A 16,073-nucleotide genomic window follows, 5' to 3' on the forward strand; every position below is an offset into this window, starting at 1 on the left:
GCGGTCCTAGAGGCGGCCAGTCGACATTTGTTGCCATCTGCATGTTTTTAAGGAATCAGGTGTTAGCAGGTCAATAATAGATAAACCTTACATAAAAGTAAATGCAGGGTCGGTATATAACTAAAAGAAGGGTTGTTCACGTCCTATTCTATTGTCCATTTCTGAGGGTTTCGTACTATGGTCAAGTATGGCTCTGATACCAACTGAAGCGATCTGATTTCTGCGAAGGGAAATCCATAGAGTCGAACTGTAATAAGACCATTGTAGATCATATTACCTGAATTCCAGTCGAATATCACATCCATACAACATAATATCAGAGTACAAATAGTGCAGAATTACATAAATTATTACATCGCTGTATTGGTAGAATCAAAAGTAGCATTCATTCAGAACAACTTGAAGATAAGATCGCCAAACTCAAGCGTAGGTATGAACCCCTCAACCGTCAAACTCCTCGGAGCTAAACTCCTCGGTAGAACCTGTGTGCCAAAATGTATCAGTACGATTTGTACTGGCCACTCCCACCCTATGAGCATTGCTTTATGGAAATTAGATGCAAGTTGGATATAATCAAAAGGAACCTATAAGGCTAGAGTTTCCTATGTTTTAGCATATCAAGTATATAATAATAGTTGGTCAAGTTTTAACACTATTCCCACACTCATTCCGCCTCATTCCCTTTCTCGAGCCAGGTTTTGATCCTAGGATCGATATACCACCATCTCCACACTATCACCATACCATCGCTCAGTCGATAGGCCAACTCCCTCTCAACATTGTCTCAAGGCCCGTAGCCCCTGGCTACGACCGACACTCTCTCTCACGGGGGAAGAAGAGAAGGACTCATCTCTAAAAATGGAAAAGGCTGAATTAATATCGTGCTGACACGTGTCACACTATGACTGATCCACGTGGCATGCTGACATTAGTATGACATCAGCATGACATCATCATCTCGGTTCTGGTACTGACAGGTGGGACCATGGGTTCTTGGGTCACTGACAGGTGGGTCCGGTCAAAGTCAACATCAAGTCAACGGGTGAGTCAGCGATCAACGGGTCATAGTCACTGACATGTGGTCCCGGTCAACGGTCAATGTTGACCGGTCAATGGCCAATATAGGCCAGGCCTCGACTAGGCTGGTTAGGCTAGGATTTGGGCTAGGCTTGGCCCGCCATGTGGCATGCGCTGGTGCGGCCACATCGTCATACTAGGCCACTAACGGGCTGTGGTCCACGGGCGCAGGTGAGGCGCGGTTCATGGTGAACCCGCCTGCGTTGGTCCATAGACCGCAGAGCTAGTCTATGATGGACTTGGTCCACTTACTCCTTACTAGGGTTTGGTTCACGTGCACGATGTGGTCATGGTCGGAGCTGCTCGGGACGTGGTCATGGTCGGCGAGGTCGTGGTCGGAGCTGCTCGGCGGAGCTGCTCGGGACGTGGTCGATGAGGTCATGGTCGAAATCAGTTGGGTGTCAACGTTGCCTTTACCACGACATAAAAGACGTGGTGGTCTCGCCATGGTTGTGCTCTCGGCCATGGTGAGTGTGTCCATGCATGTGCGCTCCTGCTCCGATGTACAACGTCATGGCTAGGGTCCTCCTTTTGGCTGATGGCAGCGCACATGGCGTGTCCTGGTTCTTGGCAAGCGTGGCCATGGCGGTCTCCCTAGCTAACCAGTTGGGCTAGGCCAGAGCTCAAAGCTTTAGCAAGGTTTCAATCATGGCGGTGCACGTTCCATTTGGCTAGGGAGGTGGTCTCAGCAAGATGGCTCACCACAGGGTTCATGGCGGTAGGATGGCGGTGCGGTGGCGAGGCGAGGCCGTGATGAGGCGATGTAGTGCCGTGCCAAGCAGCTATGTCGTTGTAGCTGATCGAGGGCGGTGCTCCTGGCTCCGGCGAGGTCCTCCCCGCCACGGCTTCCTTCTCCTCCTTGCTTCTCCCTCCTCTCTCTCTCGACTTGACGATGTGTGGTGTTGTGCCACCAGCGGCGGCGGCGAATAGGCTAAGGGTTAGGGCTCACGGTCGTTGGCTTTTATAGCCGAGCCCCAAGGGCTCCAATGGTGGACAGCGATCGAGCGGTGGTGATACATGCAGCGCATCCGACGGCCCGCGTGCGGTAGCATAGGCGCGGTGCAAGGGGAACAAGGTCATGCGATTTGCGTGACCCTGGGCCTGCGCCTACCACGCTGGTCAGCTCCCGGTCGCGCGGGGAGATTGCGTGGGCGAGGGGAAGAAGATGCTACTATGCTGACAAGCGGGGTTGGGTCGTCAGGCGCTTGGCGCGATGTGGCTGCGTGCGGCGCGTGATAGCTGACGAGCGGGCTCGGCTTGTCAGTGGTTGTGCACGTGAAAGGGCGGGCGAGGCTTGGCTGGGCTAGCTGGGCCGGTCGAGGCAGGCTGGGCTGAGCTGTTGCCTCCCTCTTCTTTCCTTTCTCTTTTATTTGTTGCCAATTTGGTTAGGGTTTATCATAATATTAAGTAAGTTAGTTAAACATCACATAAGGCAAAAGAATCCAAATCACAAGTGGGATTAAGGATGCATGCATGATTTATTTATTTAGTAATTTAATTACTCATGTGGCATAAAACCAAACTATGCTTATGATTTTAACCTAGTTGGGTCACATCCAATCTAGAACTAGGGTTGGGCTTCTACATGTGTCACTTAACATCATATAGGGCTAAAACAAAAATTTTGTAGTTGTGATTTTTGGTGTGTGGATTTTTGGGTTGTTACACCTTCGGCGGTAGAAACCCCTTTTCGGCGAAGGCAGCTAGCACCAACTCCCTCATGATGGATGACCTCCAGCTTGATATTTCGCTCTGGGTTCATGAATGGATCTGTGAGTTTTCTCCTCTCCCTCGCTCTCCCCTTTTCTCTCCTAGGAACCACCACGACACTCAGACGCTCTTAGCGAGAAGGAAGAATGAGAAGAGACGGCATATGAGGAATGGGCGAAGGAACATGGCAAAAGCCCTCTCCCTTCCTCTACTTAAAGAAAATGGCACAGCGGTTGGGAAAGGCGCGACGATAGGGGAAAGGCGAAACACCAGGGGCGAAAAATCCTCTCTCTTCCCCCCATTCAATGCAGATGGGAGACAATGGGATGTGCCCTGACCGATGGGACGTGCCCTGCCCCATGGAATGATGACTAGTCAGACAGGACATGGCCTGGGTATGGCCCACCACTCCCGCATGCCGGGCGCAAGAAACAAGGCGCCACTATGCATAGGCGGCCCTTTGCCTTCCTAGACGGGACTTGGAAAGGCCCAACAATGGGATCTCCGCTAGGAGAGACCAACGGGCTTCCTAAGTCGATCGGACGGCTCAGGCGAACACCGAGAGATAGGTATGGAACATAGGGATGTCCCATGTGGGCCATGCTGACTCCATCATGAACGACGAGTGCGGATCCCGGTCGAACATATCCAATAGGAGCTCCTCAAACCCCGTCACTCGAGTCATCAATGTAACGTTACCAACCCCCACTATTTCTTTATATAAACATTCATTTATCTATGCACGCATTCATTCATTCCATACATCCAAAGCATTGCATATGCAGTCAAATGCATCACAACGCTCCTTGTTGCGTCACAAAGCGGTAGTTGCCTCATTCAACATGAGCAACGACCGATCAGGGTTCGAAGGTCGGCCCACGAAGGGCTCGAGGCTACCTTGTGTCAAACAGAGCTAGGGGAGAAAATGTAGATGAGCCCTAAGCGGCCCTCACCCAGTCTGCCCCGAAGTAGTAGGGTCATCTTAACCTTCTCGTTCGATCTTAACCTCACCAAACCCACATAATCTCCATCGAGGGAAGGCCAGCAGGCCACCGGGTCGGTCTCTAGAATGACCCAGGCATCTGTCGAGTTGCAGGGTAAGGAGTAGTGGAGTGCCACATGAGGTCTATGCCGACTCCATCACGAACGATGGACCCGAACTTCACTTGAACATTCCCTTTAGCGAGCTCACCGAGCGCATCACTCGAGCCATCGAGGCAAGTGATGTTAGCTTAGCCCCTTCGGTTGCGAGAGACCACAGACGGGGTAATGCACAAAACTCAAACCAACCCCAACCAAGCCCAACGAGGCTTAGGGGCTCAAGACACCCAAACGCCTCGGCGACGTCTGGATCCGCAACTCCGACTCGCCCGATCCCTTGGCGTGCCCGATGCCTGGATCCATGAGTCCGTCTCGTCCGATCCCTTGGCACGACCAACACCTAGATCTATGAGTCCATCTTGTCCGATCCCTTAGCACTCCCGACACCTTGGTTAGCGACTCCAACTCGCCTAATCCATGGATTAGCGACTCTGATTTGCTCGAAACCTCGCCCCGTCCCTCGGCCACAACCAATCGACTGGGACCACGCTCCTGGAAACGATGGGCTAGAAACTAAAAAGGGAGGCTACACCCACCAAAGTGCACACACTCACCCGCTGACAAACCCCCCAGACGATTTTGCCCAAATAGCCCGGGGGCTCAGGAGCGCACCCGCTGACAAAACGAAACTTCCCCCGCTGGCAACACGAAACCCCCAGACAATTCTACATGAATCGCCCGAGGGCTCAGGGGCTACACCTGTGGGTGCGCTCGCACGCACCCATCGTCAAGACAAAAATCCCCTAGATGATTTTGCCTGAATCGCCTAGGAGCTCGGGGGCTACACCCCCGGGTGCGCTCGCACGCACCCGCCGTCAAGACAAAAATCCCCCAGATGATTCTACCCGAATCGTCCGGGGGCTCAGGGGCTCCTGTCGGGTTCATAAACCCGGGGTCCCTCATGGACCAGCTTCCCAACAAAGGCTCGAGCCAGCAGACGATGTTACGAACGACGCGCAACTCATGGGCCGACCTAAAAACCTAAATGACAGGTCAAAAGGGTAATCCAATCTTCGACCGTAAGGCTTGGCCGAGGAGGAACGACGCCCGCTTCTGACTCCGGCCAGCCTCTCCGACCGGAAGGCCTCACTGAGGAGGAACAATGCTCGCTTCCGACTCTGGCCTACCTTCGGACGGCCTCTCCGACCGGAAGGCCTGGCTAAACATCACTTCCAACTCCGACCCGCGTCTCCAACCGGGGATACGCTGAACCCCTGCTTATAGCTCTTCTCCGCCTGACGCAATCAGAGCCGACTGGGGACCAACTGACCAGGGACACCCGCTCGGTGAGGACCAGGAAACGGATGAAGAAAGTAAGGCAGGGCACTTAAGTCAACCGCAATACCAAGGACCGTACCCTGTACACCTGTAGGACAATATCAACAAGGCATGTCAGAAGGGTGTCCTGCAACCTTCCTGACATGTCAGGACCCAAGCAGTGTTGTAAGCGTCAACATTTTCTCTACAGTGTTGTGGGCGCCATCAACTCCCATACCAGACAAACACGGTAAGGCTCCCTCCATATGCCTCTGGGCATCAACAGTGTTGTGGGCGACGACATTTAACGTACCAGGCGAACATGGTAAAACCTCTTACATATCTCTGGGCATCAACAGTATGGCGGGCACCGACGTTTGCCATACCAGAAGAAGACGACGCAACCTCCCACATCCATTTGACATAAACAGTATTATGGACGCCTACCATTATCTTGTACCCGACGGCGTAGGCAACAAGACTTAGCATACATACACACTCTCTCTTGTAAGGCCATCTCCTTCATCTATAAAAGGGGTGCGCTCTCTCCCAAAGGGGGGATCGGTCCACAACAACTCGAACAACACACACAATGGGAGAACCACTAGGTTCAAACTTCGAGCACACGCTCAAACACTTAGCGCATAGCGGAGCTCCTGTCACTCTCGGCCCTTCAAACCAGAGTCCGACCGGACCTCTTGTACCCCCATCTTTCTCCCTTCTGTTTGTAACTCCACAACAAACTTCGAGCACCTAAGCTCAGGAATAAAGTCACCGATCGACTCAAACTGGACGTAGGGCACATTGCCTGAACTAGTATAAATCATGTGTCATTGAGTGCTAGGTCACCTCCGATCACAACGTACAACAAAACTATAAATATTTACGTGTTAATCACTTTCTGCACCGACAAATAATTTATCGATGAAATTGAGCTCAGAATTCAAAGGCCATAGAAACTGAGTTGTCATATTCCCTGATCCTTTGGGAATTGAACACACAGGAAAGTAGATGAGGGAGCCTTTGGTTGCAGCACAGGTAAACACAAAGCTTGATGCTTCCATTTTTTTAATCTGAACACCTACCAGTGGAGCATTCAAGCAAAGGCTGCAGTTTACTACCAGACAATTTTTTTTTTACATTTTCCTAGCCTATGTTCTAAAGAGACCCTAAGGATTGAGATAGTCACTTCGTAGAAAAAAAAATTAGCCTGAAAATAAAGTTTAAGGATTGAAATGGTCATTTTGAAAGTTTAGGAATAATATTGAGCCTCGGCCTAAGAGCATCTCAAGAGTTCCTAATAAAACCTCCCAATCTATGATTTATGGCAAGAATAGAAAAAAAACATCTCCAAGAGTTCTCAATACAACCTTCCAATCTTTTGGCACTTGGAAGACGCGCGTATCGGTTTGCCAATTCAAGCTGGAAGGGCGTGAGAAAGAATAAAGAGTAGAAAATGATTCCTGACACAAATATACAAAAGAGAAAGAATATATAAAAGTGATTAAGATAATTTAGAAATTGTACATGATTCTTGATGTAAAATTATCTTCTATGTTTTAGGAGTGAATTATTGAAAACTGTGGGAGATTGTCTTATTTATTGCTTCCACGTTTTAGCGGGTTGGAAAACTTATGGTTTCGGGAAGAAATAATTGGGAACCATTGGAGATGCTCTTGAGATCAAAATGCCTATATCCATCTGTGACTTGTGACTAGGGTTGAAAATGGACAAAATTTTTCTTGTTCCGAACCGCCCGGCTTTCCACATTTGATCCACCCATTTCTGTATTTTCGGAAAAATCCAAAAACGGTACAAAATGCGGAACGACTGTTTCCGGAATCGGAACAGAAACAGGAAAGGTCTTTTCCCGTCCGTATTTTCGTAATTCCATATTTGGCCAGATTTTTATCGGATTTGTTCCAGATTTTAGCCAGGGCCATAAAACCTTGTATCTTGACGTCTTATCTTGAAGGCCTAACACTACAACCCATCTAATGAAACCCTAGATCTCATCTCTCTCAGTCTCTCACCTAAAAAAAATCTCTCTTAGTCTCTCTCAAGCACAAGCAGAGCCGCATAGGGACTGGGGAGCAGCCAGCCAGCCGTCCCGCCTCCCCCTCCCCCTCCAGGCCACCACCGCCTAGTCGCCAGTCATGTGCCCGCGCAGGGCTCCGCCTCCGCCTCCACGCTGCCGCCATGCAGTGAAGAAAAGGCCTTGACTAGTTGGGGTATGACCTCCTCCGCGCACCTGTTATGTTAATTTTGGACCTAGTTATTTTTAATTCTGAGTGTTAAGTTGTGCTGTTATTTTTGAATTATGAGTGTGAAGTTTGTCATTTGTGAACTATTTTTGTGTGATTGTTATTTGTAAGTATAAAGATGTGCGGTATTCCGACTTAAGTTCCTGGCTTCTAACCCTTTCTATTGAATTCCGATCATATTAGTTCATTTTGAACACCCGTATATTCCGGTTCCGTTTCCGTTTCCAAACCCGATTTCGTTTCGAAAAAAAGAAACACTAGAAATGGTTTCCGTCCGTTTTCGTGACGCACGAACTCCGTTTTCATCGATACATTGTGACACCCTTCTCGCTCGGTCGCTGGGAAAGCTTTCCCCTTCCCGAAGCTTCGCACCGCCTCTTCCTCCTCCTCGTCCTACTCGCCGCCGCCGCCGCCCCTTCTAGAATTATCCAGAGGCGTGCCGGTGAAGCGCGAGAGCGGTGAGGCATGGCGACGCAGACGGGGGTCGCGACCTCCAAGGTCCTTATCCTCGTCGGTGCAGGTCCTCGTCTCATCACCGTCATCGACGCCCCCATCAAATCTCTATCGGATTTGATGCGATTTCCCCCCGATCGGCTGTTGTTTCGACACCTTACGTGGTGAAATGGTGTCCTTGCAGGGATGACGGGGTCGATCCTGCTGCGGAATGGACGCTTATCTGATGTGTTGGGGGAACTCCAGGTCTGTATAATTTTTCCCCATTTTTATGTTCATGTTTGATTACACGCACTATCATGCGGTTTGGACAGGTGAGCGTTGTCAGATATGGAGTAGCTGATAACTTACACATTTTTTTAAATGACTTGGCGATGGGGTGCTAGAAGTATTAGTTCTGTCTGTATGAGTATGTGATTAACACCATGTGATAAAATTGCATCAACGACTTAATGCACCAATTGTCGTTCGGAAGTCCTGCATAATTTATGCTTCACTAGTTAGTGATTCCTAATACATATCATACAGATTTTGATGATATGCTCTGCAACTTCGCCTACAACCACACATATTAACCCTGCAAACTACTAATTAATGTTTATTTAAGACAATGCTGTATTTGTTATGTTTTTAGGAGATTATGAAGGGTGTAAATCAAGGAACTGCTTCAGGCCCCTATGATATTGCATTTATTCAAGCTCAGGTATGATCTTCTTCATATAGAATGCATCTGACATTCTCAGTGGCAGCATCTGCATAGAAGTTACTCTTCCTTCCTTCCATCTTGATAAAATTATTCATTTCATCTTAATTTTGCATGCTCGTGCTTGATATTAGATTCGGAATTTAGCCCAAGAGGTCAGAGATTTAACGTTGTCAAGGCCCATTACCATACTGAATGGCAAATCTGACTCAGGAGGTCTGTATCAGTTTCACTGTCTCCTCGTTCTGTTTCCTTTATTCACTTATGTGTACAAATTACCATTTCATGCAAATATTTAGCTTCAGTTCAGATAATTCCTGTATCAATGTTCACAGAAGATTAAATAATCAGTTTCTTAATCCCCTACAGGCTTATTTACACTTCTAAACTATGTACATCTGAAAGGAGACCACCCACGTAGTAGTTCTGCAAAAAACTCTTGAAAACATGTTGAGTGCTGAAGTTAGCAATGAGTGATACATGATGTCTGATTATTTACAAGCTGGAACAGTGGAACCGCATACACATTGATTCTTAGCTTATAGCAGTTTACTATAAGTGGGTAAATGCTACTGTTATATTCGGCTTTTGTATTATTTTCCCAGTTATGTGCTTGTTCCTTTTGCAGGTGGTTTATCATCCTACATACTGCCAGCAGCTGCAATTGGAGCAATGGGTTATTGCTACATGTGGTGGAAGGTAAAATGCAAAATCTATGCCCTTAATTAGTTGGTTGTGAATTTTCTTTATTTTCTCCTCCTTTTCTCCATTAGTTGTCTCTGTTTTTTAGGTTCAAGGTAACTTTTATTGAATTAGTAACCAAATAAAAGAAAGTAAATTTTTTTATTCCCTGCATATTTATTATTTTAGCTATTCTGCTCTGTTTTGTTGTCTGTGAGTACTGATATTTGTGTTTTAAATAAGGAAGTTATGCATCATTTCTTACTGATGCTACCACATTCAGTTCCAGAGGGTCTTATGTGAAGCAGCTTAAAAGTGGTATCCATCCATGTGGACAAGTAATTGGACATTAGTAACTGAATAACTGGTACTCATCCATGTGAACACCATGGATAAATCCTCTTTATATTAATTCTATAATAATGTCTTCCTGGTTGGCTATGGATGTTATGGCCGGTATTGTATACACCCAGCGGAAGAAGGACCAGGGGCTAACGACACGTCCGAGACATCCGACGCAGCAGACTCCGGGAATTAGGCAGTTCCTTAGTAGATTAGATAAATAGGAAATCCTCTGTATCAGTTAGGCAGGCAGGACAACTTCTATTGTTGCCTCTGCTCTTTGCGCCCGCTCTTCCGAGGTCGTGACAGCTCCCTTACGCCGGCGATCCTGGAAGTGGCGGCCTTCTCCCTCCCACTCATATGCTCTCAGATCACTAGGCTCTTCCAATTTGGTATCAGAGACCAGGTTATCCAATCAAGTTTCATGTTTTCGAAGTTGACAGTTGATAGGCACTTTGATTCTAATAATACAGTTTTCCTGTTTCACTAGGATTTAGAGGCAAGATCATCAGATGTTAACAGCTCCAAGTCGAGATTTTTTTTTTCATTTAATAACATGTTGCAGTCAGAATGATCGTTTCACCTATTCTGCTTAGGCTTTCTGACATGTTAATAACCTCATGCAGGGATTGTCTCTCTCAGATGTCATGTTTGTCACAAAACACAACATGGCAAATGCTGTTCAGAGCATGTCAAAGCAGTTGGAGCAAGTTTCATCAGCACTAGCTGTATGCTCTGTTCCCAACTTCATTTCATATTTACTTCAGCATCTGTCATATCTATAAGTGCAATTAATTTCAGGCAACAAAAAGACATCTAACTCAGCGGCTTGAGAATTTGGATGGCAAAATGGATGAACAAGTAGAGGTCTCCAAAGCTATTAGAAATGAGGTTCGTTCATTTTAACTATGACTCCTGCCTCCTGGGCAGTAATATTATGATATTCTCTTGATACCCACATGGGCCTCCTAAAAGGCTGTTGTTTCCTGTGCCTGAGCATAATGTTCTTCTTTTTTAATACTATATGCCTGCATTTGATCAGCACTAAGTCCATATAGTACAGCCCTAAGTGGTTTCACGCATATTTGCGTCTGTTGCTGCATAACTGTTTCATTGAAGTTATTCATTGCAAGGATTTTCTTTGGTATCTGCTCCAAACTAAAAATAAAAAATGGAGCCTGTACCAGCGAGCAAGTAACATTTGAGATAGACTGTAAAGAACAGAAGAAAACAAGCATTAGCATGTTGATATTATTTTTTATTAAATTATGTGATTACATTGGGCTATGGCTGTTGATAAACCAGTGTAAATCTGTAACATTCTAACATTCCCATATATGTGGCACTGATATGTTGATAGCTCGTTTCATTTTCTTCGCTTAGAGCACCGAAGACATTTTATGTTCTTCCTAATGATATGCAAAAGCTTTTCCCCACACCATATACACTTATAAGCTGTAAAGCTACAAACTATATTTTATTATCCTTGTTTCAGTTTATTCATACAATTTTGTTCTATATGTGAAGGTCAATGATGTTAAAGATGACCTGTCTCAAATTGGATTTGATATCGAAACAATTCAGCAAATGGTTGTTGGATTGGTGAGTTTGAGTATTCTCTTAAACTTGTTCATGAACTGCTGTCAAAATTATACATCTTGACCTTTTTGTTTCCCTTGTTATCAGGAGGGAAAGATCGAGTTACTTGAGAACAAGCAGGTAGTTGACTTGTGAGTATCAGTTATCCATGCCATCCTTTAATTCCCCTTATCCTAACTTCCGGTGTATACTGAACAGGACGTGGCTAATACTGGTATATGGTACCTCTGCCAAGTAGCAGGCGGTTTAAAAGATGGAATAAACACCAAGTTTTTCCAGGTGATCAGATTATTGAGCATTCTGCATGATAAAAGATTTTTTCATTCATGTAAACTTATATCCTCCCAAGAACTAGCAAACCAAACATATGATAAAGCAGGCTTGGCAAGGTAGGGTCAATCAGAAACAATGTGTGAAAAGACATCTATGTGTTTGTTGTTCTTTTCTTCTGATGATTCTTCACTGTTCTTCATAACGCAGGAAACCAGTGAGAAGCTGAAGCTCTCACATTCAGCTCAACCTGAAAACAAGCCAGTGAAGGTACCCCCTCTCTCCCTCCCCCCTCCCACCCTCCCTCCCTTTGTTATGAAATTGTTGATGCCGAATCTCCTGTCTTATTTGTGCACATTCTAGGGACTTGAATTTTTTTCGGAAAGCGCCAAGGAACAGAAAGTAGCTGACTCCAAACCAATTGCGGTCGCAATCGACGCCGAGAAGCCCGCGAAAACCACAGCTGTAAAGGGCACCGCAGTGCACAGGTCTATCAGGTTCTCATATCGGAAGGAAGGCCTTGCTTTGTGATCAAATCCTCTCCGCTTGAGATGCACATGCCCTTCCTGGTTGCTTTGTGTGTCAGAAAACATAGAAGAATAACCTGCATCTGGAGTGACAGAATTTCTTTTTCCCTGGAGTAGACATGTGTGATTATTTGGTCTGGTTTGAAACTATCTCCAGTTCCACTCATTTATCATTTTTTCTTGGATTTTGATCAATTTTATGTTTTGATTGGTTGCTTTGTACACTGTAAAGTCATTGGAAAGAATAAATAAAACACGATTGTTTTCTTGTAAAATTGGAGATGTACTAGAGGCCAAGCGATGCTTCCAATCCCGAGAGATTACAAACTGCCTCGACTGCTTAGCAAGTTTCCTTGCTGACAAAAGTACGTAGCAACAATCAGCAATAGATAAGGAGGCACCGAGCCAAAGCCAAAATGCAGAAACATATCAACTGCAAGATTAAAATTCCGCCGAATCATAGGGCGGTCGAAGTTAGCAAAATTTAACCACAATTTTTTTTAGCAGAATTTCATCACAATTGGTGAGCAATACGTATATAGACCGAATAAAGCTCAGCCCATCAACGCCCAGGCTGTAGGACCCAGGGAGAAACCCGCCCTAACCCTCCCTTCTCCCGTCCGCCGCTAGAGGGGGGACGCGTGCACCGCCTCCACCAGCAGCTGCCGGAGAGGACGCGACCTCTCCCCGCTCCCGCCCACAAGTCGGTCATCTTCTTCCGGGCGCCTCACAAGGTAAGCAGCGCTCTTGGCCCGTATGCCTTATCCTTCGTCGTATCCTTTGTTCTTTTACTCATGATCCTTTGTTCTTGCGCGTGTGCTTCCCATGGTTTTATCAGTCGGAGCTGTTCACAATTTTGTTGAGGAATCCGGTGTAGTGCTCCCTATAATCTGTAGGCCCTAGCATTGTTCATGCCCGTGTGCTTCTCCATGGTTTTATCAGTCGGAGCTGTTCGCAATTTTGTTGAGGTATCCGGTGTAGTGTTCCCTGTAATCCGTAGCGATCGGTTGGATATGGTTTGTGCGAGAGTTGAGTTGTTTGATCGATCGATTGATACTTTAGCGATTAGCTTCTGCTTAGACGTGACATGGGAGAATTAAGGTTCCCTATAATCCGTAGCGATCAGTTGGATATGGTTTGTGCGAGAGTTGAGATGTTTGATCGATTGATACTTTAGCGATTAGCTGCTGCTTAGATGTGACATTGGAGAATTAAGGTTCATGTTGGGTGTACGGATATAATCGTGTTTTTCAGCCAGAACAGTATTTTCCTTTCACAATATTGCCCCGTTCGGCTGATCATAAATCTGGCTTGTTTGGCTTCTTTTTTCAGCCGGAACCGTGTTTTTCTCACAACATTTCAGCCAGAACAGTGTTTTTAGCCAATTTCAGCCAAGTTTCAGACAAGCGAACGGGGCCAGTAGTTCGAGCATGACCACCGAAACCTTCAATTAGTTTTGTGCTACTTTTTCTTTGTGGATTTTGTGCAGCTAATCAAGATTGTTTTGTTCTTATCCATGCAAAGGATGCCTGTTGTCTGTTACTGGCATCTTGCCTTTCCTTAGCTTAGCTTTAAACAAAAAATCATTCTTGCCTGCAGGTGATGCATTATGATTTGTGCTCGCCTTAGGATTTTGCTGATGCCAGTTTAATTTGCTTTTGCTTTTTCTGATAGTATCATTGCCGTGCGTAGTAGCAAGGTGCTGTGTGATTAAATTGGTTCATTGCCATGGAGTATTCTAAAGCAACCAATAGCATGTTCAACTTAATATGGAAATCGGTTTGTCTTTATATTTGGTCTGATTAATCTGTACCTTCTTGTGAAGATGCATATTGACGCTTTTTTTATAATCATTTCAAAACGAATGCTTGCAAAGACATTGTTGGTTATGTCGTCTTAGAATTTCTTGTTCCTAATTTTGGGTATCTATAGTCAGTATCTGAAATTGTAATCGGGTAGTTTGGGTACGGGTAATTCGGGTATGGGTTCGGGTATCGGGTATTTTGCCCAGTCTTATGTGTAGCATTCGCATTTGTTCTTGTTTTACAGGAATTGGTATTCAAGTTTTGTATCACCAAGATGGTGCAGTACAATTTCAAGAAGATCACTGTTGTCCCTCCTGGGAAGAACTTCATTGACATAACCCTGTCCCGCACTCAAAGGCAGACACCGACTGTTGTCCACAAGGGATATGCTCTCTCCCTCATTCGCCAGTTTTATATGCGCAAGGTTAGGTATTCCCAGCAGAACTTTTATGAAAAGCTCTCCACCATCATCGATGAGTTTCCTCGACTGGATGACATCCACCCTTTCTATGGTGATCTCTCCACGTGCTCTACAACAAGGATCACTACAAACTTGCCCTGGGTCAGATCAACACAACTAGGAACATCATTGCAAAGATATCCAAGGACTTCTTGAGGCTCCTCAAGTGTGGAAAGTCCCTTTACCAATGCAAGCGTCTGAAGGAGGCTGCACTAGGGCGTATGTGCACAGCTGTGAAGAAGATCAGTCCTAGTTTGGCTTACTTAGAGCAGATCAGGCAGCACATGGCCAGGCTTCCTTCCATAGACCCGAACACCCGGACTGTGCTAATTTGTGGATATCCAAATGTGGGCAAAAGTTCTTTCATGAACAAGGTTACAAGGGCAGATGTGGATGTCCAGCCGTATGCCTTTACAACAAAATCCCTGTTTGTTGGTCATACAGATTACAAATTCCTACGCTACCAAGTGATTGACACACCAGGTATACTTGATCGGCCTTTTGAAGATAGAAACATCATAGAAATGTGCAGCATCACTGCTCTGGCACACTTGAGGGCTGCAGTGTTGTTCTTTCTGGACATTTCTGAATCTTGTGGGTACAGTATCGCTCAGCAAGCTGCACTCTTCTCCTACAACTAAAAAGAACAAAACATGGACACTTTTTGGTGCGACATTCCAATGTAGGCCCATAGTCTTGCTTGCTGCGTTCCCGCAGCCCTCGCTCCTACACCCATTCCTTGCAACAAAATTCTTCCTTCCAAATTAGTCATACACAATTATAGCAATACAATTTGCTAAATGAGGACTATATATACGAATGATTGATTATAGACCAATCTCTATTCTTTTTTTTTTGAAGAAAGAAAGAATATCAAGGAGTACGTGAAACCGAGCAACCAGACCACCTTCCATGCACGGCGCCACAATGGTGCATGCAAACAGGAATCGTGCATGTGCAATCAAGAAGGAAGCCATGCAACCAATCAAGAAGGAAACTGCCATAATCAAAGACCACATAAACCACAAGCGGCACGTTAGCATGGCTCATCAATCTCTTCTCTCATCATGGCTAAAAAGACTAAAAAGTGGATATCGTTTTGGTGCGACAATCCAACGTTGGGTCATCGGTCTGCCTGTGTGCGATCCCATGCTCGTTATCCCACCCGGCGTCGTTGCCGCCCACAATGGCCCACACGGCGCTTCTTCCCTAAAAATGCCACTCCACGCGAGAATCATGTGATCACGTCTCATCATATGTCACTAATAGACAGAAACCTACGGAGCATGCCCGTGCGTTGCTACCGGACATCTAAACTTCAATTAATGTTACCGATAATGTTACTTCAATTAATGTTACCTATGTCATCCAACTAAACAAGCCAGTTAGGAGCAAGTACCGTAATACAAATTTATATTTTTATTTATGATAATTAATGTTACTTTAGCTTTAAACAATAATTGTTTATATGCAGGGCCATACTTTCATAAACAGGACAGCTGCAGGTGACATATTAAGATTGAGTTTTGTCCTAGTAGTTTGCAATAAGATTGTTTTGTTTCGATTTTATGCTAAAACTTAAATTATATTTTAATTATTCACGCATTATGAAGACGGATTTACAAAAAACAAATGTTCTGAACATCTCTTAAGTTACATTTTAATTGTTCATGCATCATGCTTATGTCGACCTTGTGCATGCCGGAGCTTTGGCCAGTAGATGGCAGGGCAGTAGCTATAGGAATTAATATGCTCTATTTAATTATTCTTTGCAATATTATTTGCTTGATCATAAGGCATAAGAGCAGGAGAGCATAGCAGTTC

General features: G+C 45.5%; 1 protein-coding gene and 1 long non-coding RNA gene across 2 annotated transcripts; both read left to right on the top strand.

Annotated features, from left to right (window-relative positions):
• The first annotated feature begins 7,703 nt into the window (after positions 1-7,703).
• LOC136546466 (uncharacterized) lies at positions 7,704-12,259 on the top strand. The gene is made up of 12 exons (XM_066538439.1): positions 7,704-7,929; positions 8,047-8,108; positions 8,497-8,565; positions 8,700-8,781; positions 9,194-9,264; positions 10,215-10,316; positions 10,390-10,479; positions 11,116-11,190; positions 11,275-11,307; positions 11,386-11,466; positions 11,668-11,727; positions 11,821-12,259. The coding sequence occupies exons 1-12, from the start codon at positions 7,875-7,877 to the stop codon at positions 11,986-11,988; spliced, it is 948 nt and encodes a 315-aa protein (XP_066394536.1). The 5' UTR covers positions 7,704-7,874; the 3' UTR covers positions 11,989-12,259.
• A 334-nt stretch (positions 12,260-12,593) lies between these two features.
• Positions 12,594-14,922, top strand: LOC136546468 (uncharacterized). The gene is made up of 2 exons (XR_010781361.1): positions 12,594-12,718; positions 14,034-14,922. It is a non-coding gene; the product is annotated as an uncharacterized lncRNA (long non-coding RNA).
• The last annotated feature ends 1,151 nt before the right edge of the window (positions 14,923-16,073 follow it).

This window comes from Miscanthus floridulus, chromosome 3 (genome assembly GCF_019320115.1).
Source record: "Miscanthus floridulus cultivar M001 chromosome 3, ASM1932011v1, whole genome shotgun sequence".
In the NCBI taxonomy this organism is placed as follows: domain Eukaryota; kingdom Viridiplantae; phylum Streptophyta; class Magnoliopsida; order Poales; family Poaceae; genus Miscanthus; species Miscanthus floridulus.